Source organism: Thalassophryne amazonica, chromosome 4 (genome assembly GCF_902500255.1).
Source record: "Thalassophryne amazonica chromosome 4, fThaAma1.1, whole genome shotgun sequence".
Lineage (NCBI taxonomy): Eukaryota > Metazoa > Chordata > Actinopteri > Batrachoidiformes > Batrachoididae > Thalassophryne > Thalassophryne amazonica.
In genome coordinates this window covers 93,573,766-93,593,951 of record NC_047106.1, presented here as the reverse complement: position 1 = coordinate 93,593,951, position 20,186 = coordinate 93,573,766, and the positions used below count along the sequence as shown (strand labels likewise).

Genomic DNA, 20,186 nt, shown 5'->3' with positions numbered 1-20,186 from the left:
ATGAGGACTACAGGTTTGAGCCAATCAGTGGACAGCACTGATGGACGTATTTAGACTTATGAGTAAATTACAAGAAATGTGTGCCAACAATCACATAACTTACCAACAACTTATATTCCGCATGTGCGGGACGTATGAGTCATACGCTGGCACTTGTTGAAAATTTTCAGTATGCCCAGAATTTTTCCAGGAGCTCAGCGTATTAGGATGTATATCAGAGAGCTTCAATGTGCTTGTAACTTATAAAAAAAAATTGCCCTTAATGTATTAGACTTATGCCAGTGTTTTTTAATAGAGGTGGGTTGATCGATCCTAATATCGATAATATCGATACCAACGCTGGTATTGATATTGAACGATCCTCGTGTAAAAAGATCGATACTCAAGCTTTTTTCCTCTCCCGCACGCACTGACTGCTGTGCACGCAGATTCATCAAAGTCTACTCTGTGTCTGTAAGGGCAGCGCTGTGCTGTGTCACACAACACAGAGCAGCGCACCCTTGTATTGTGGTTTGTCAGCGCTCTACCTCAGGAGATTTTAAGTTGTGTTGATATGTTTTTAAACAAAAATGTTGATTGTAATTTTTGTTGTCATGTACAATGTTTGGTGAAATTCTATCCTAGGTCTTTTGGATCCTTTGGATCCATGAAGCTTAAATATGAAAAAGTATCGGTATTGGTATTGATATCAGTGATACCCGGCCTGTATTTACTTGGTATCGGATCAATACCAAATTTCCCGGTATCGCCCATCTCTGGCTGTTTTTTTTTTTTGGCGGTGGGGAGGGGGATTCACACGGGTAGTAATTCAGTTTAGAACCGTCACTGTTTATGACTTAAACAGAGGGGTTTTTTTGTTTGTTTGGGTTTTTTTTTTTTTGCAGGTTTTGGTTTTTAAACAAATTTGGAATTTGGTATGAAATTAATTACCTAAAACCTAAGTGTGTAAACTCATTTTTAAAATGTGCGTGTGTCAAAATCAGCCATGTAACATCATGTGATCTCACATTAGCAAGTTTGGCACAGACTGTGGACTCTAATCTGACATGGTAATAACTGCAGATATCCTGTAGGGGTGGTGCCCGCGTGGTTAGTGCGCTTGGATTTCCTGTCACCTGTCTCCGTGTAATGTGGAGTTGCGTCAGGAAGGGAATCCGGTGTAAAACTTGTGCCAATTCAACATGCAGATCCAACTCGGATCTGCTGAGGCCACCCCGAGTGAAAAAGAAGGGAGCAGCCGAAAGGGCTTTACTTCTACTGCAGATATCCCCAAGAACACAAATCGGTGCAGCTGCTTTTTGGTGGATCATTTATTTTTTATTTCTTTTTTTTTTTTTTTTTCAGCAGAAACACCAAGTTGGATCCGTGCGTGGACACGGTCACAGCTAGTTTCTCTTGCTGGCGGGTCCAGAACTGATAAGGACGGGTCCGGGTGGGAGGAGGGAGGGAGAGCAGCAGGCGCGCGTTTGGGGAGGGGAAGCGGTTGAGTGTGTTTGTGCGCGGTGCGGTGCATTGCGCGCCTCCCGTCTGCTCTCCACGGCGCATGAGCCTCTGCTGCTGCTGCTGCTGCTGGTGCTGCTCCCTCTCGCTTCACGGAGCCTCTGCTGTTTTCGTGCCACAGCCTGCAGCTGTCTCTCCGTTGCGCTGTTTGTGCAAAAGCAGCGACGCGCGCTCGGCGAAGCGACGACGCCTCCCTCCTTCCTCCGAGCGTGTGTGGCGCACACGATCACAACTTTGGAACAGTTTCCATCCGGCGCAGTTATTGGAGATAAGTGACGCCAGAAATCTCCACAGCTGGAAAGACTACAGGAATGTGGAATACAATTCTGCGTGCGCGGTGAGTGTTGGGACATATTCATTATAAGACGTGTGTGTGTGTGTGTGTGTGTGTGTGTGCGTGAGCGTGCACGGGTGTTGGACTGTTTGTTGGACTGCAAGTAGGCGTTTCTACAGGGAGCTCGGGTTTCCAGCCTGAGCGCGACAGGTTTTGCATGTTAATCAAACAGCGTTATGCCAGATCTGTCACATTTGTGGCTGTTATTTTATTTGAAGCTCACATTTTAAAACACCTGCTCTCCCACATGCAGTAAACGGAGCCGCTTCTGCCCCTGAAAACATGACCACAGAGCTGAACTTGACTTCCCTGCTCAACGTGACTGATCTGCACAACCACACCAGAGGATGTTCCCTCACCAAAACCGGGTTCCAGTTCTACTACCTGCCCACTGTTTACATCATGGTCTTCATCACGGGCCTCGTGGGTAACAGCCTGGCCATTTGGATGTTTGTGTGCCACATGAGACCGTGGAGCAGCATCTCCGTCTACATGTTCAACCTGGCTCTGGCTGACTTCTGCTACGTCCTCTCTCTGCCCTTCCTCATCTTCTACTATTTCAATAAGACGGACTGGATATTCGGCGACGTCCTCTGTCGGCTGCAGCGCTTCATATTCCATGTGAATCTGTACGGCAGCATTCTGTTTCTGACCTGTATCAGTGTTCACAGATACACCGGGGTGGTGCACCCGCTCAAGTCTCTAGGTCGACTGAAAAAGAAAAACGCGGTTATCACCAGCGCGTTGGTGTGGGCGGTGGTTATCATTGGCATGTCCCCCATCCTTTACTATTCTAGGACCGGCTTGAAACGCAACTCGACGATTTGCTACGACACCACCACTGAGGACGAGCTGCCGGCTTATTTCATTTACAGCATGACTTTGACTGTGTTTGGATTCTGCATCCCCTTCATCATCATCCTGGGCTGCTACGGTATGATTGTCAAAGCGCTCATCTGCAACGATATGAACAATTCGCACCTGCGTCAGAAGTCAATCCACCTTGTTATCATCGTGCTTGCGGTTTTCGCTGTTTCCTACCTGCCTTTCCATGTGATGAAGAATCTCAACATGAGGGCCAGGCTCTACTTCCAGAGCCCCGACATGTGTGACTTTAATAACCGCGTCTACGCCACGTACCAGGTGACACGGGGGCTAGCCAGCCTCAATAGCTGCGTGGATCCTATTCTTTACTTCTTGGCAGGAGATACCTTCAGGAGAAAACTGTCTCGAGCCACTAAAAAGCCCTCCAGGAAGGGGGACAACCCCTTTCAGTCCAAAAGCGAAGAGACGGCTCTTAACAGCCTGGTTGAGTATGTGGAGAATGGAGACCGGAGGCTGTGATGCCATTTGTTAGCACCGGGCTCTTTGTTAGCATTTAAAACCACAACGGACCCGATACCGATTGAAGGCACTGCGGCAAACATACTGGATGATGCTGAGTTGAGAACTGTATAGTAAACCATCACATCAACATAACTGAAAAGCTATTGTACTGTACTGTACTGTTCTGTACAAGTGCAATTGTTAGGATCATAATTCTTTACCAAGCCATTCTTACTACAGCTGTGTTGTTTACACTTTGGACAAAGTATTATCAGCCGCAACCAAGTTGCTGTGCAAATTTAAGCGAGTTCCCTGCAGGCTATAATGATTTCTTCATCAGTTTGTTCATGAAAACCAGGACTGTGGATGGATAGGACCTGTGCTAGCCACTGAGCCAATGCTAAATCAATAGCTATTAAGCAGGTGAGAGCTGGTGGATAAGTAAGCGTAACAGACATAACATTAAGTTGAAATGCACTGAACCTGAGACTGCTGTATGGACATGAAGTGCAGGCACTGGAATGCACTATAAAACCCTTTTATACAAACACTGTAGTCGGGAAATCACCCTGCTATTGACCCCAGCAGGATCATGTCAATACATGCACATAAAGTGGATAAAAGTAGTAATAATTTTATTCACCTAGCATGGAGAACACAATCTTAATGTAGTTACAGTGTACAATAAAAGAGGGATTTTCAAAAACTGAACTAAAATTACTTTCAACCTTAATAATTTGATTATAGACTCATACATGCACTATCATCAAAAAGGTGAAATCGTAAATTTGGCCAAAAGTTACTAGTTGTGGAAAGTTCCTTCTTCAGGCACAAGTTAAGGTGCAAACATACTTGATTCTAACAATGTGACCTGATGCTTCAGACATAATCTGTTCATTACCCTGCATGCCGGTGAACAGGCAAAGCAGGGAATTGTTTTCACTGGTGTGTGTGTGTGTGTGTGTGTTTGTGGACAAGATAATTCAAAAATGGGTGGATGAATTTCCTTCAAACATTGTGGGAATAGTACTTCGATAGATATGTAGAAGTGACTCAATTTTGTAGGAGCTTGATTAAAGGTCAAGGAAACCATGGCACGAACAATACTTTTTTCTTCTTTGCGCTCTCTACAACAAAGATGTCGAGACGGAACAAACATGGTAGGAGTATTACTTGGCTAGATATCGAGATGTGATTATATTTTGAAGTAGTTTGAAAGGTCAAGGTCATGGAAAGCATGGTCTGCAAAACAACATTTTCTTGTATTTCTCAACAACCAAGAAGTATAGTTTGATGATCTGAAGCATATATTGTTCAGAAAAATATGTGTGATTGATTGGTATGAATGACTTCATAATGAAGTCACACAGAAGTCATATGATTATGTCATACATATTAAAAACAGACATATACAGTATTTACAGTGTGGTGTGTAGACTGTGCAGGGTATGCATTAGCCCTCTGATGCCTTTCTTCTCTGATGTTATTTGTGTGTGTCCTCCAAAATTTGTGCAAATTGCAATACCTGCAACAACCACAGGGGTAGTGTATTATGTGTATGTGCAAGACATCACCAAGCGGTGATGTCTTGCACATATTGAAGCGGGGTGGGGGCGCCTGGGAAGAGCTTATGGAGCCATGAGGTCACTGGAGAGAGGTGTTTTTGCGATGGCGATACCTTTGCAAAAGAAAGAAGATCTAAGTTTTAGATACCTTTGGTACTAGTAGGTGTCCTCTGAGGATCCTTGAGCACCACTAAAATGACTTTGTTTGAAATGAACAGTTGCTTGGAACCCTGTCGAATGTCAAAAAAAAAAAAAAAACATACGCATGCCACATCTGGGAAGGAATAAGAATTGCGGAGGACAGCCGTCCGAATACCCAGACTGTGCTCCGACCCGCCCCGACTGACTCATGCGTGTGCCGCACGCATGAGCCTCTGAACACAGTACAAATGTAGGTGGTACACAGTAAGAGTACCTGGACAGCGGTCAGGATGCAGTAAGAACAGTAAGAATGCACTTACAAGCGATTGCGGTACAATTAATTTCAATTTCAATTTATTTTCATTTATATAGCACCAAATCACAAAAGAGTTGCCTCAAGGTGCTTCACACAAGTAAGGTCTAACCTTACCAACCCCCAGAGCAGCAGTGGTAAGGAAAAACTCCCTCTGAGGAAGAAACCTCAAGCAGACCAGATTCAAAGGGGTGACCCTCTGCTTGGGTATGAATGCGGTTCAGCAGAATATATTGCAGCAGCACTCGAATTTCCCACAATGCATTCAGGCACATTTGGGACTTTCAGCCAGGGCGGAAGCATGCTGAACGTCCCCCCAGAATGCAATCGGAATGTCACGAATGCCATTCTCTCGCCGTCCGTTTGTTTAGAATGCAGTCAGACAGCGGTCAGACTGCACATCGACTGCCGTATAATGGTTGTTCCACCTCGACTGCACCAAGACTGTTTTGAATATGAGCAAAACATTTGGAGTGGCCGCGCAACTGTTTAGACTGCTCTGAGAATGCTGTCTGACATTTTCCAAATGCACCTCGATGCTTCCCGACTGCGGGCCAACTATTCATTTGGGCGCCATTCGGCCTCATTTGCGCTATGTGTGACGGGGGTGTTAGGGAGCCTCAGATGAGGAGTATTACTTGCATCTTGAGTGATCAGCTATGAGATTTTGTCCATGTGGTACATTTCCCTGCGCATGATCCAGGAGGTAGGAACCTCAGTGTTGAGGACCCGAGTGCCTGGTGAAGGCCAGCAGGATCCCCAAATTCCACCTGGCTGAAATTGAACAGACAGGTTGACTGACCAAAGCCTGACCCGACCTGATGTTTGTGCATGTCCTTTAAAATTCATGGATTTGAATTGCAGTTCTCACATCAGCCACGGGGGCAGAATAACTGAAAGTGGTACAAGACGGTCAAGAAGAAGAAACCATACAGCTGGAATAGCAAAGTGAAAACAGCAGAGTTCTAGAGTTGTCCAAGTTGATGTTGTCATGTTGCTCTACAGTAACAAATATTGTCTGACAGACCACAAATAAGACAAGAAGAAAGAAAAAACAATCCTTCAACTCCACGCAATGCAAATATGTAAAAGCTTTTTTTTTTTACATAGCATAGTAAAAGTGACGTATGTTTGTGTCTTTATGACTGTGATTATTGACATTACTGCTGCTGTTTTTTTAACATTACATTCAATGCTTCAAAAAAAAAAAAGCAAACTGACAAAGGCATTAACATTGAAGTTATCGTGACATAACCCTGGTTCTCTGATGTTGAAAGCTTGGATGCAAGTGTGATGGAACCCCACACCAGTTAATCCTGATTTGTTCATTTACACAAGTGTGGAAGAAGCCAAAGCTTCAGAACTCTGGGCTTCAAAAGACCGCCTGTAAGTGTTAATTCTTTCCCAGTCTGTTTGTGATTGGGTGAGGAATGTGGTTTTTCATTCTCACTGTTCTGAGGTGAAGGCATCCACTGACTTGATACACTGTCCAACCCAGATAAACGACAACACCTGCAGTATTTTGTGTATAGGCTACACCGCTGCCCGTGACTGAGGTGTTACTGTACAGTATGTTGTGATGTTCCAGATTAATTTGTGTCGTTACTGTTTTGTTGTGGAGTTCAGTATCACTAATCTTGTCCTGTAGTGCATGAGCCCAGTATCGCCACACATCACCGGCTAAAATTCAACAACTCACTTTGAACAGCTTGTAACACTGAGCAAGACCCAAACACCTGTTTTGTGACTCTGTTTCAAGATTTTTGTTCATGAAATACCTCAAAGTAAAAAAAAAAAAAACAAGACAAAACTGTACTGTGTCTGTATGTTGACCGCTAATGGTTTTATACTTGATGTAATTCAATTTCTGTGCAGGATAAATGTTTGTAGAACTCTTCCAGTATGTTTCACCCTCAACTACATCGACATTTGATGTTTAATACCTTTGTAAATCTGTAATGTGGTCAGATATTGTTGAGATTAGAAGTTAACCTGTACAGAACTTTTTGGATCCACCTTGACAATATTTTTTTATGTATATGTCTATATTTAAAACACATGAGCCAATGTAATGGGACTCATTTCCCATGTGTTATTTATGTACATAGCAGTTATAGTACTGTGCAAAGAAAAAAAAAAAAGCTCTACAGATTTGTCAAAAAGTGTAGTGTTTTATTTTTTTTTATTATTTTTATTTTTTGTTTGTTTTGTTTTTGTTTTACCGTGTTTGTCTGGTAGCTGCCAAGCATTAATATAACACTCTGTGGTGTTGATAATTTACACTTTCATCGTGATTTTTTTTTTTTCCCCACCAACACAAGATGGAATTCCATGGAAGGCCATTTCCACCAGTTGATACATACAAAAAAAAAAAAAACATTCTTTCTTTATTGTTTATTTGATGAGGACAATGCACATTAATGAACACTTTCTACATTTTCATGCCTTAGTGTAAATATGCCAGATTTAGCTAAAAGCTACTTTCCATCTGTAGTCCTCAGACACACAACAACAAACAATAATTACAATAAATAAATTAAAACATGAGATTATGTACAATGCATCTCACCTGTGTTGACAGGTTTGATTGTTGTTGAGCCATTTTTTAAACTCATTTTTAAAAGCATTCAGGGTGGGACTGTCTCGTATAATTGTTGGAAGGCTGGTCCAGTTTGTACAACCCTTCACAGAGATGGTGTAATAATAGTAATAACCTCATTCTTAAATGCTGATTTGTCATAATGGTGAAATGTTTAAGCCCCTTTCACACCGGGCCTGTGTAGTGTAGAAATGGCTTCGTATGTTGTGCATGGGGGGCTTTGGCTCGCCTATTCTTCTTCTGTGGTTTTGGCCCATCTCTTCTTCTGTGGTTTTGAACCTTCACTTCAGCAGAATAAAATCTAACAATGCAGGTATGTACTGATAAAAAAGCGTAAAAGGATTTTTCACTGAACTGGCGTAGGGTAGAATACAATTGTGGAGGCTTGTTGTACAGTAGCGCAGTGTTATGTAGACTTGCATACAGTAGTGGAATGTTGCACAGACTTGAGTAGACCACTGGACGCAGCGCTTTATGGTGAATGTCCGAGAAAAAAATTAAACATTTAATTTTTTGCGTCCACTTCGTGGACCCCTTTTGTATCCTGCCACATAGGGCTGCATAAGCTCGACGTAGTCGGTATGCCGCATTACTCAACTCTATGTTGGCCTGATATGAACGGGCCTTAATTTTAGTTTTAGTTTTTTTAGTTTTCTAGAAGGAGAGAGCATATCTCACCCATATTGGCCTCTCTTCATTGGCTTCCTGTTAATTCTAGAATAGAATTTAAAATTCTTCTTCTTACTTATAAGGTTTTGAATAATCAGGTCCCATCTTATCTTAGGGACCTCGTAGTACCATATCACCCCAATAGAGCGCTTCGCTCTCAGACTGCAGGCTTACTTGTAGTTCCTAGGGTTTGTAAGAGTAGAATGGGAGGCAGAGCCTTCAGCTTTCAGGCTCCTCTCCTGTGGAACCAGCTCCCAATTCAGATCAGGGAGACAGACACCCTCTCTACTTTTAAGATTAGGCTTAAAACTTTCCTTTTTGCTAAAGCTTATAGTTAGGGCTGGATCAGGTGACCCTGAACCATCCCTTAGTTATGCTGCTATAGACGTAGACTGCTGGGGGGTTCCCATGATTCACTGTTTCTTTCTCTTTTTGCTCTGTATGCACCACTCTGCATTTAATCATTAGTGATTGATCTCTGCTCCCCTCCACAGCATATCTTTTTCCTGGTTCTCTCCCTCAGCCCCAACCAGTCCCAGCAGAAGACTGCCCCTCCCTGAGCCTGGGTCTACTGGAGGTTTCTTCCTGTTAAAAGGGAGTTTTTCCTTCCCACTGTAGCCAAGTGCTTGCTCACAGGGGGTCGTTTTGACCGTTGGGGTTTTACATAATTATTGTATGGCCTTGCCTTACAATATAAAGCGCCTTGGGGCAACTGTTTGTTGTGATTTGGCGCTATATAAAAAAATTGATTGAATTGATTGATTGAGTTTTAATTATTCGATTGTACGCCGTAAAAACAGAGTTCAGCTTAGTGTTCACATGTCCCCGTCAATTTCCTGATGGATTTCCAGATAGCAATTGGGAAGCAAACGACGTCACAAGCTGTAAAAAAAGGGGCGGAGCCGAAGCTGGGAGTGACCTTGCCACTGGTGACACCTATTCGCGGGATGGAACATTTCGCTGCATGGTTGCTGCCACGTTGAGTTTTAGGATAACACAGTGGTACAAATCTAAGCCATCAGCTTGCAGCAGGATTCCCAGAGCATTGCAGACAGCTGGTTCTGTTCTGACCTGGTCGAGGTCCCAATGATTTCTTTCAGCGTCAAAATTTTGAACCATCCAAAATTTTGTTTGCAATTATCTTGATGATCCCAACAATCCAGATGGTGGGCGACATGCTCCAGGATGACCATGTATTCTTGCAGATGGATTGTAGCGGGGTTGGTGATTATCCCGTGAGTTTACCGTTTAGCTTTTTTTTTTTTTTTTTTATCTGGAAGCCAAGCGCAACCTAACAGGACACATGTGGACACAGGGTTTTTGTCATAATTTTGCAATGCTAATTATGAATTATTCATTCATTCATTTTCTATACCCACTTACTCCCATCAAGGGTCACGAGGATGCTGGCTCCAATCCCGGCAGTCATTGGGCGAGAGGCAGGGTACACCCCTTGGGGCACATGTAACATCACTTCGTGATGGCGTCACAAATTATTTAATCTATTAGTTTGTGATACCGTCACAAAATGTGTTACATTTTTGTGACAGTATCACAAAGTTATTTGATGATGGTGTCACAAAATTTGGGTTGACATGGGAGTGGAGGCGGGCATTGGGGTTATAGTTAAGGTTAAAGATAGTGACTAAAACTTCACCGCATCATGAAAATGTGATGCATGTGATCACAGTATCACAAAAATAAAAAGTGAGACTGGGCTGCATATCGATAGACACACTAATTCACACAAGTAAAGTCATTTTAAAGTTTCCAGTTGAACTAACCTGCATGTTTTCGGAAGGGAACCCAGGTGAACACAGGATGTAATTATTAATTAACTTGTAATTGTGTATGAATAACTACTTTAACTCTGACTTATGTCAATTATATGTTGACATTTCATAACTTGAACTTAACATCTCATAATTATGACTTTTCTCATAAACTTGGCTTTGCATCTCATAATATTAATTTAAAAATCTCACAAATATTTTTCAGTGTAGCTTTCAGTATGTCAATATTTCATAATCAAGGCTTAGCATATGAGTTAACATTTCATAATTACGAGCAAGCACCACTTAAGAAAAGAATGAGTACAAAAATAAAAACAGATGGTGGGCCTCCAAAAAATCTGGCAGAAACAGGCTTCCATAAATTTTAATTTTGCAGTGCCGTGGAAATAACTCCTAAAGACTTTAGCATTATGTTTGTAACACTGCATAATTTACTGTGAAAAATACTGTTAAAATACAGCTTGATATTTTATTATCATCATTAGTGCTTCAACAGCATCAATATAAATGTCTGATTCCAACAAGAATCAACTGCGAGATTTTGCTGTTTCATTGAAGAATCTAATCAATTCTGAAGCTATTTGCGATTGAATTTCTTTGTAGGTGTACATTCTGGTACATGTAAACCAGAAACACAGTTGAAGATGGTCACTAAGACATAAAAATATTCTAAAAACATCATTAACTATGAACAGATTTTCTGAAAAAGAAATGAAGTCAACACAGACAAGAAAGTGTTCATTTTTAAAGAAGAAAAGTGGTCACACATTTTATTTATTTCCATTTATTAATAAATATTGGGCATTTGTAGCATTTGTTAGATTTTTTTTTTTTTTTTGCACAGTGATGCATTTCAGTTTAGTATGAACATCTGCTGAAGCCAAATTAATTAATTTGTGTGCAGACTGTATGCTTTAATTAATGCTTTAAGCATTGGAGAAATTTCTCTCGCTGCTCCTGTGTGCTGCTGTTGACTGTTTTTTAGCACAGCCACAAGGAAACAAGGGGACGAGGGAGGAATAAATAGTGGCACCTTTTCTCGTGGCTTGAAGACAGTAGGGTTTTGTTCTTTTCTGTCGGGTAAAGTTGAATGCTGTTACTGATGCAGACGAGGCGTGAAGCCGTCGCCAGGACCCCGGGGTTCCACTGTACTTTGGCTACAGGAAACCAAGCAACCCTTTTTCTCCAAACAGGGCCTGTGAATATAAACAGCTTTTGATTTCCTGGCTTTGAGGTGCGAAGTGCGTAGCTGGCCTTGGCTGAACTACACGTGTGAATGGAGTTTAAAGTGGCCGTAAGCTTTGGAGACCTTATTTGAGTAGGTGGCTTTTTATTATGTTGTTTAGTGTTCAAATGCAGCAGCAGGGATATTCACATGGGTAAAGCCCCTTTCACACCAGGCCCACTTCAAATTGCGTTGTGCGGCATCATGACGACACCACGTGGAAGCAACCCACTGCCGAGACGATGTAGCTCAATGCCACGACAGCGCAAGGGACGCAAAGGATGAAGCGAATCGGATGCCAAACATTAAACAGGTTTGTTTTTGCATTGTGTGCTCAACGCAGAAATTAAGTGGTTTCAGCGACGGCACTCAACGTGACTGGAAGCCACACGCTCACAGTGCAACGTTACCCGATGCCAATTATGATTCCTGCTGTGTTCCATTGTTCCCGAAGTATAGGATTGTTTTTATACCGTGTACACAATGCAGTAAAAACTACACGCTCAAAAAGAGCACAGAAAGAAAAAAACATGCTGATTGCAGCCTGACTGCTGCTGCAGCTCCTCGCTCTTCTCTCACAAAAGTGTTTAAATAAAGTCCATAAAAGTCCTGCTTACAGACTGATTGCCTGAGAAGGACATGTCCACATCCAGTAAAACATCTGGACATCTGCAGTCCACTCATGGATGATTCGTTCATGCACGCACATGTGAACAATTCAAAGAAAAAAAAAACTGGCTGGCTGCAGGCAGTTCCTCGCTCTCCCCTCAAACTCTCTCATGACTTGGTTAGATAAAGGACAAAAAAGGGACTTAAGTCCTGCTTACAGACTGATTGCCAGAGACAGGACATGTCCACATCAAGTATAACTCCAGACATCTCCACATTTACACAAGGACAGTTCGTTTGTGCACGCACGTAGCTCGCGGTCAAAGGAAGAAAGATAAACTATAACAGAAATCAGAGCTCAGCCCTGCAGCCCTGCACAAGAACAAATAAAAACTAGCATGCAGTCATGTGAAACATGCTACCATGCATAAAACTCCTAAAACTGCTAAATTAATGAAAAGCTTGAAAATGTCAGTTTACAATAAAGAGTGTTAAGCATCAAAAACTAAGGGCCCTATCTAAAGCCCTGGTCACATGTCACTAAAGAAGGACAATGAAGCCCAAACGAAACAAGAAATTTGGACTTTCGTTGCCTTTTGGATGCATCATTTAACCATCGTCCAGCTTCGTTCCTGCAGCTGGCGCTTCGTCACAATTTTTAAACTATTGAAAAATTTGAACGAAAACCGACGACAACCTCAATTTGTACATCTTTTTTCTTTTGCTTTCTTTCTTGATAATTTCTTATCATTTGCTTAGTTTTCGTTTCACTTTCATCCAACTTTGTTTAACCTCCCAGGTCTGACGTATTGAAGGAAGGTTCACGATATCTGAATGAATCAATAACTAAAGCTTTGACAAGCTAATGAATTGTCCATGTTTGGCACAAAAAAGCAATGTTTTTATACAGAAACAACAGCAGTACGAACATTTTATAAACTATTTTAACTATTTATGCACTTTTCAATTGTTTGTTGTGAAGACAAACCAAATCCCACACCTGCAAGTACTGCGGACATGAGGATAAAGCTGGCTGTGCTCGGTTTTATACCCACTTTTGGTCATGAAATCGTGAATGTTTCGTTTGGATTTCATTTAAAGTGTTGAGATCGACGTTTGCTTATTTTTTTCTGTCTTTAATTTTGGTTTTCTTTTGTTCCTTTTTGCACTCTTGATTCACATGCTTTTCGGTGATGGGAAAGGTGTAGGTTAGGATCTTTCCACCACCGTTTCTTGGTGATTTGTGAGTTTTTTACTTTTTATCCTTCGTCCAGCTATCACCATGTGACCGGGCCCTTACACTCAGTGCAAAACAATGCAATTTGCATTGCTCGTTTCCAACCTACTCAGTTGCCATTTTCACACCCAGTGCCCATATTATTGATCTTACTGGTCTTAAAATAAGGCCTGGTCAGGTACAGTGCTGGTGCTTTTCTACCATGAGGCAGCTTTTGCATGATTGACCACTAAAACCCTGGTCTAAAGTCAAGCGCATAGCTGTTCTTTTGCTACACTGTCCATCTCTGCTATTAATATGGTGCAATATTGAGCTACACCTTCCACAAGTGGGTTGACAACACACATTCAATCTACTTGTGTATACGAGGACACTGAATGGTAAACAACAATTAGATTAAATGAAAATAAGTGCTAACTAGAAAATAGATGGCAGCATGGTGGCTTAGTGGTTAGCGCTGTTGCCTCACAGCAAGAAGGTTGTGGGTTTGGTTCCCAGCAAGGGTCTTTCTATGAGGAGTTAGCATGTTCTCCCATGGTTGGGTTCCCTCTGGGTGCTCTGGCTTCCTCCAACATCCAATGACATATAGGTTAGGTCAACTGAAAACTTTAAATTGGCCATAGGTGTGGGTGTGACTGTGTTTGTCTGTCAATATGTGGCCCTGCAAGTGTCCTGTCCAAGATGTTAGTAGACGTCCAGCCTGTAGACCCCATGACCAAACTCTGGAAACAAAGGTTCAAAAGTGGTTTTGCTTTTCCTGGTGGATTTTGAACATTTTTTACTTGAGCTGCCCTCTTCAAACTTCCGGGCATTTTCCGTAGGTGGCAATAAAAGTCAAACAAGGGTCAAAATTTAAAATTGTCCCATTTGTGCCAATATGCATATCAAATTGCTCATCTACTCATAAGGCCCCATAACACACACACACACACACACACACACACAAAGTTTATCATCCTTGACATCAGAAAGAAGTGATGAGGGTGTCATGGTTGGGGTTTGTGGGGATGTTTGATTTGTTTTGGTGTTTATTTCATGTGTGGGTTTTTCTGTGAGTTTGGTTGGTGTTTGTCTGTCTGCACACTCTTGTCTTTCTGTTGGGTTTTTTTTTTTTTTTGGTCTGGGTGTGTCTGGTCCCTTTTGTTTGCCACACCCTCTTTCTGCTTGCTCTCCTGCACCTGTGTCTGATTATCACTCATCGCACCTGTTATTTAAGCCTCACGTTTCCCTCATGTCTCAGTCACATTGTTTGTGCTCTATGCCAGCGTTTCCAGCTTTTCTTCACAGTGTCCAAGTTTTCATGTCTGTTTTGCCGTGTATTATTTTTCTGCTCGCTTTTAGACCTTGCCCATCGTCTTATGTTTTGAACACTTTTGCTTATCACCGTTTGCTATCCTGTGTGCCAAACCATTCCTGGTAAACGAGTAAAGCTATTTGACTGTACCTTTTTGTGTCTGAGTCCTGCCTTTGTGTCCAGCCAGTTTTTGTCTGAAATCGTGACAGAGGGTGGGCGTTTTTTTTTTGTTTTGCTTTGTTTTTCTTCTTAGAAACAGGTCCATACAATGTCATTTCAAACCTGAAAAATGACACATATAGCACCTGCATACCAAGTGAGGAACTGAAAGTATCAGATATTTTTAAAATAAATCTTGTCTCCATGTTGAATACAGTCAGTGTACTGCACACTACTTGTGTGATAAACATGCATACTGTGTGTGAGTGAGACAGCTACTGACTGTGTGGTTGTCAGTGACAACAAATGGGAAAATCTGGGCCCAGCTCGCTAAACATCGGCCGTCTTAGACCAAAGTGTACTCACCACCTAGTTGTGCCGAAATGTGCTGGTTCTTGCATCAGCTGTACTGTCGCCCTTGAAATTTGCCACAAAAAACAAAAATAAAAAAAATTGATGCGGGTCGAATTAAGCATGGAGGTGGGGATGACAAACTGTTTTTTTTTTTTTTAAGGGGCCTATCAATTCCAAAAATATGCAGTTTGTTATGCATCCGACCTCAAATGAGTGCACTATGGACTGAAATATCAAAAGGTCAAAGAACGTTTGATAATATGAAAAACTGGCTCAAAACCTTTTAAACATGATCAATTTTGAGGAGCGATATTGGTGTCTAATCATGTGTTTTTCAGCATGAGAAAGTCATCTAAGCACTGTAAAAAAAAATAAATAAATAATGGAAGTCGGGCTTGAAATTTCAAAATGACTCCACTAATCAACTAGGGTAATGGTAAATGGACTGCATTTATATAGCGCTTTTCCGTCTGCATCAGACGCTCAAAGCGCTTTACAATTATGCCTCACATTCACCCCGATGTCCTGGTGCTACTATACAAGGCGCTCACTACACACCGGGAGCAATAGGGGATTAAAGGCCTTGCCCAAGGGCCCTTAGTGATTTTCCAGTCAGGCGGGGATTTGAACCCATGATCTTCTGGACTGAAGCCCAACACCTTAGGGTAGGTCAGAATCAGAATCAGAATCAGAATCGCCTTTATTGTCATTGTAATTTGCACTGCAACGAGATTTGAGTGCCACTCTAAAAGGTGCTTTTGCAAGGTGTGAGTAATTGTTAGCCAGATAGAAGATAATAGAATTCAATAAATTATTCAAAGTATATGTACAACTAAAAAATAAATAAATAAAATGTGGACCAAGTAAAATGTATAACGAGAATTATATACAACTGCGGGGTAATATTGCACGGGAAATACTGCACATGGTTTAAAGATATTGCACAAGAAACTTGAAAAGTGCAGATTAAAGTTGTTTGTTATTGTTCAGTGCAATGATCACTCTGGGGAGAAAGCTGTCCCTGAGTCTGTTTGTCCTAGTTTTGATTGACCTATACCGTCGGCCGGAGGGTAGTAGGTCAAACAGGTGGTTGCTGGGGTGGGATGTGTCTTTGCTGATGCTGGCAGCTCTGTTGAGGTAGCGAGAGCTGGCAATGTCTTCCAGGCTGGGCAGAGAGCAGCCAGTGATCCCCTGGGCTGTTTTGATCACCCTCTGCAGTGCTCTCCTGTCTGTTGCTGAGCACCCCCCGTACCACGCTGTAATGCAGTACGTCAGGATGCTCTCGATGGTGGCTCTGTAGAACAACACCAGCAGCTTCTCCTCCAGATTGTTTCTCCTGAGCACCCTTAGGAAGTGGAGTCGCTCCTGGGCTTTCTTCACCACCACTGTGGTGTTGGCAGTCCAGGAGAGGCTGTCAGAGAGCTGCACTCCCAGAAACCTGATGGAGCTGACCCTTTCCACACAGTCCCCATGGATGTAGAGCGGGGCTGGGTCAGCCCTGCCCTTCATGAAGTCCAGGATTATTTATTTTGTTTTTGTGGTGTTCAGTGGCAGGTTGTTAGCTGAACACCACGCTGTCAGTCAATTGACCTCATTTCTGTAATCAGAGTCATTCCCCCCCGAGATAAGCCCAACCATGGTGGTATCATCCGCAAACTTTATGACTGTGTTTGAGAGATGGGTCCCAGAGCAGTCGTCAGAGGTGTCAGACCTAGCATTTCCTGAGTTGCTGCTTCTATAGTTGGTTATATGATTTATTCCCTGCCACATCCTTCTGGGGTCATTCACAGTGAAGTGGTCCTCTATCTTTTTCTTGTAGGCAGCCTTGGCCTCTCTGATGCCTCTTTTCAGGGCAGACCTGGCCGCGCTGTACAGGGTCCTGTCCCCTGATTTAAAGGCGGTGTTGTGGCTTTTTAATAGAGACTGGACTATGCTGTTCATCCAGGGCTTCTGGTTCGGAAAAACCCTGACCCTTTTGTTGACGGTGACAGTGTCAACACAGTTTTTAATGTAAGAGAGTACGGTGTCAGTGTACTCATGCAGGTTGTGGCCGGAAAATAAATCCCATACAGTTTGTGAGAAGCAGTTCTGTAGCTGGGAGCACGCTCCCTCAGGCCAGGTTTGGATTGTCTTTCGTTGAGACTTTGTTTGCCTCAGCCTGTTTATTTACACAGGCAAGCAAGAGGCTAAGGGCCGTGCTAACGTTAGCATCGGGTGGGATGTAAACAGCAAACACGACTACTGTGAACTCCCCTGGGAGATAAAAGGTCTGCACGAGACCACCAGCACCTCTAAATCAGGAGAACAGTGAGAGTCAATGATTCTGCTGCTGCAGCACCACTCGCAGTTCACATAAACACAGAGCCCTCCACCTCTGCTCTTATGCGAGTCAGTCCTGCCAGTGTGGCGTGCAGCCTGCTAGCTCGACTGCAGTGTTGGGGATCAGCGGGTGAAGCCACGTCTCCATGATGAAAATAACGCTGCAGTTCGTAGCCATCTGTAGCTCCAATTTGTCCATTTTGTGGGTGACGGATCTAGCGTTTGAGAGGAAGAGGCTCAGTAATGCTGGGCTGGGTTGTTTGTGTAGCCTAGCATCGGAGCCGGACTGACATCCTCGCTTCTGCTTCCTGTCTCTGCACCGCCTTCTCTGCCTACTGGGCAGGCTGGTAATCCACGGAGAGCCCGGTGTTCTCGCTATGTCCTCCAGGATGTGGTACTGGTGGAATTCGCTCGTAACCGACAGTTTGTACCTCAGATTGAGGTCAATAAGGTTTTGTCGGCTAAAGTTGTGTGTCACTTTACAAAACTCGAAGAATATATGCGAAAAAAGTAACAAAAACAAGCAACAAATTGGAGAGCTAAAAGCCGCTGCACCCGTGCGTGCCGCCATCTTACTATGCTAGGTCCATCTTATACATTTTACTATACTTACTTACTATACTAGGTCCAACAAAAAGTGAAATTTACCTCAATACCGGGTATTAAAAATAGGCAGAAATTACTATCTATGAATGAATGAAACTTCTGCAAAATGGAAACCTGTGACAATTTCAAATTTTGTGCAGATGATGATTAGCAGTGATTAGCAGTCTTAGTAAACACTGAAGTGAAATTGGTCAATGAGGATGACCAGGCATGTGAAGAAATAAGGTTTCAGTAATCTGTTTACTATACTGATTCCTATTGAAGTTCATAAATAATAAATTAAATCAAAGTGAAATTTTGATGGTAAGTAGGCCTACCTCATAAAAGTCTTTCATGTTTTTCATCACTATCTTAAAAGTATTGACTAAAGGGTTCAGTGCCTTGCTTTGTAGATCATGACCTTATTTCTTGCTCGATATAATAATTATAACAGGTGTATTTCCTTATTCTGTACTTTCTCTTAGAATTAGCACGGTATTTACTATCCTCAAATCGAATACAGTAACCATAACATTAACATGATTTACTTGGAATTGACTCATATTATCAAAAGTTTGTTGACCTTTTGATATTTTAGGCAGTAGTGACCTCATTTGAGGTCAGATGCAGAACAAACTATGGGATCGTTATGAGTAGACGAGTAATTTGATATGCATATTGACACAATTGGGGCAATTTTAAATTTTGACCCTTATTTGTCCTTTGTTGCCCCCTCCCGAAAATGTCCACAAGTTTGAAGAGGTTACCCAAGTAAAAAATGTGCAAAATCCATCAGGGAACCCAAAACAACTTTCAAACCATCGTTCCCAGAGTTTGGTCACGGGGTCTACAGGCTGGTTTTCTGTTGTGTACTCTGCCTCATGCTCCATGACTGCTGAGATAGGCTCCCACCCCCTACCACCACTCCCCCCATGTGACCCTTAATTGGAGTAAGTGGAAGCAGGAAATGCATGGATGGATGGAAAATACATAACCTCCCCTTACTGCTTCACCTCAGGGAGCTTTGGTGGTTCATCTGAGCTTGCATGGTCTGATGCACTGAGCACAGATGTATTACTTTCCAAAAAATATCTCACTTCAGTGTATACTGTTAAAATAACATTACTTAAAGGTGAAGACAGATGACAATATGAATGGTTTATTTCATGCTACAACCAAAACCCACAGATGACTAATTAGCTAAATACAAGCCCTTTGTACCCTGTGCTTTACAATGCACTCAGATTATGCACCCTTGGGAATAGCAAAGCGAATTTGGAAACCTCCCAAATGCACTCATTGCACTTTCCACCGGGGGGGCTCAACCCAAGTGGCTGCAGTAATTTTCTTTTTAGTTTACTCAACTTTAAAACATCTGTGAGATGCTATGTTTATAGGTTGAGTAAACTCAAAAATGTTTGCGCAGGTGGTTGAGTTGAGTGTAAACATTTTCTTAGCAGGTTTTTAACAGTGATGTTCTCCAGGTACATGATGATCAGTTGATGATTCATTCTTTGATTATTATTACCAGTTTGTAATTTTTGTGCAATCGTGCATTGAGCTGCACAATAACAAAGTAAATATATACATTTGAAAATATCTGTTACTTTCTTTAATATAAGAATATCTGGAATAAATAGACAAAATTCATTTCATCTTTTTTTTTAAATTGCCATTTGTAAATTTCTAATTAGTTCTTTTACTGATGTGATCATAAAAAAAACATTTCAAAAGACATTTATACATCAACACTGGGGTGTGTAAGAGTTTTACTTATTATACTGTATGAAAACATTGTACCTTTATGTTTATTTGTGCAAATGATGAAATCTGTTGCACAACTGTAATTGTGTGAAAGGACTGAGCCAGCATCGAATCTAGAGCTTCAGAAATTTGGGATGGTGGCCAGCATTTGCTCCCTCCATCTTTGGCCGCCATTCACCTCCTTTCTCTTTTACATCATCCTCACTGATTCTGGAGTTTAACTTTACTGCTTCTAAGATTGGTGCTGCTTGAATAAATTTTGTGTCTGAACATTTCATTAAAACTGTGGAGAACAGAGGGAAGATTTAAGGTTTAAGATTAACGACAGTTGGAGAGAAGAAATCTTTCATGTTTTTCAAGGACTCTGATATTGACAGAAAGGGCCAGAGGGTGTTCACGG

At 42.1% G+C, this 20,186-nt stretch overlaps 1 protein-coding gene across 1 annotated transcript; it reads left to right on the top strand.

Annotated features, from left to right (window-relative positions):
* Window positions 1-1,566: 1,566 nt before the first annotated feature.
* p2ry1 (purinergic receptor P2Y1) lies at window positions 1,567-6,982 on the top strand. Its single transcript, XM_034168268.1, has 2 exons — window positions 1,567-1,837; window positions 2,088-6,982. Exon 2 carries the CDS (start codon window positions 2,117-2,119, stop codon window positions 3,176-3,178), a length of 1,062 nt encoding a protein of 353 aa, XP_034024159.1. The 5' UTR covers window positions 1,567-1,837; window positions 2,088-2,116; the 3' UTR covers window positions 3,179-6,982.
* The last annotated feature ends 13,204 nt before the right edge of the window (window positions 6,983-20,186 follow it).

Bases quoted from the DNA above. Each gene is read 5' to 3' on its own strand.
- p2ry1 (XM_034168268.1), top strand. From the start codon at position 2,117: ATGACCACAGAGCTGAACTTGACTTCCCTGCTCAACGTGACTGATCTG.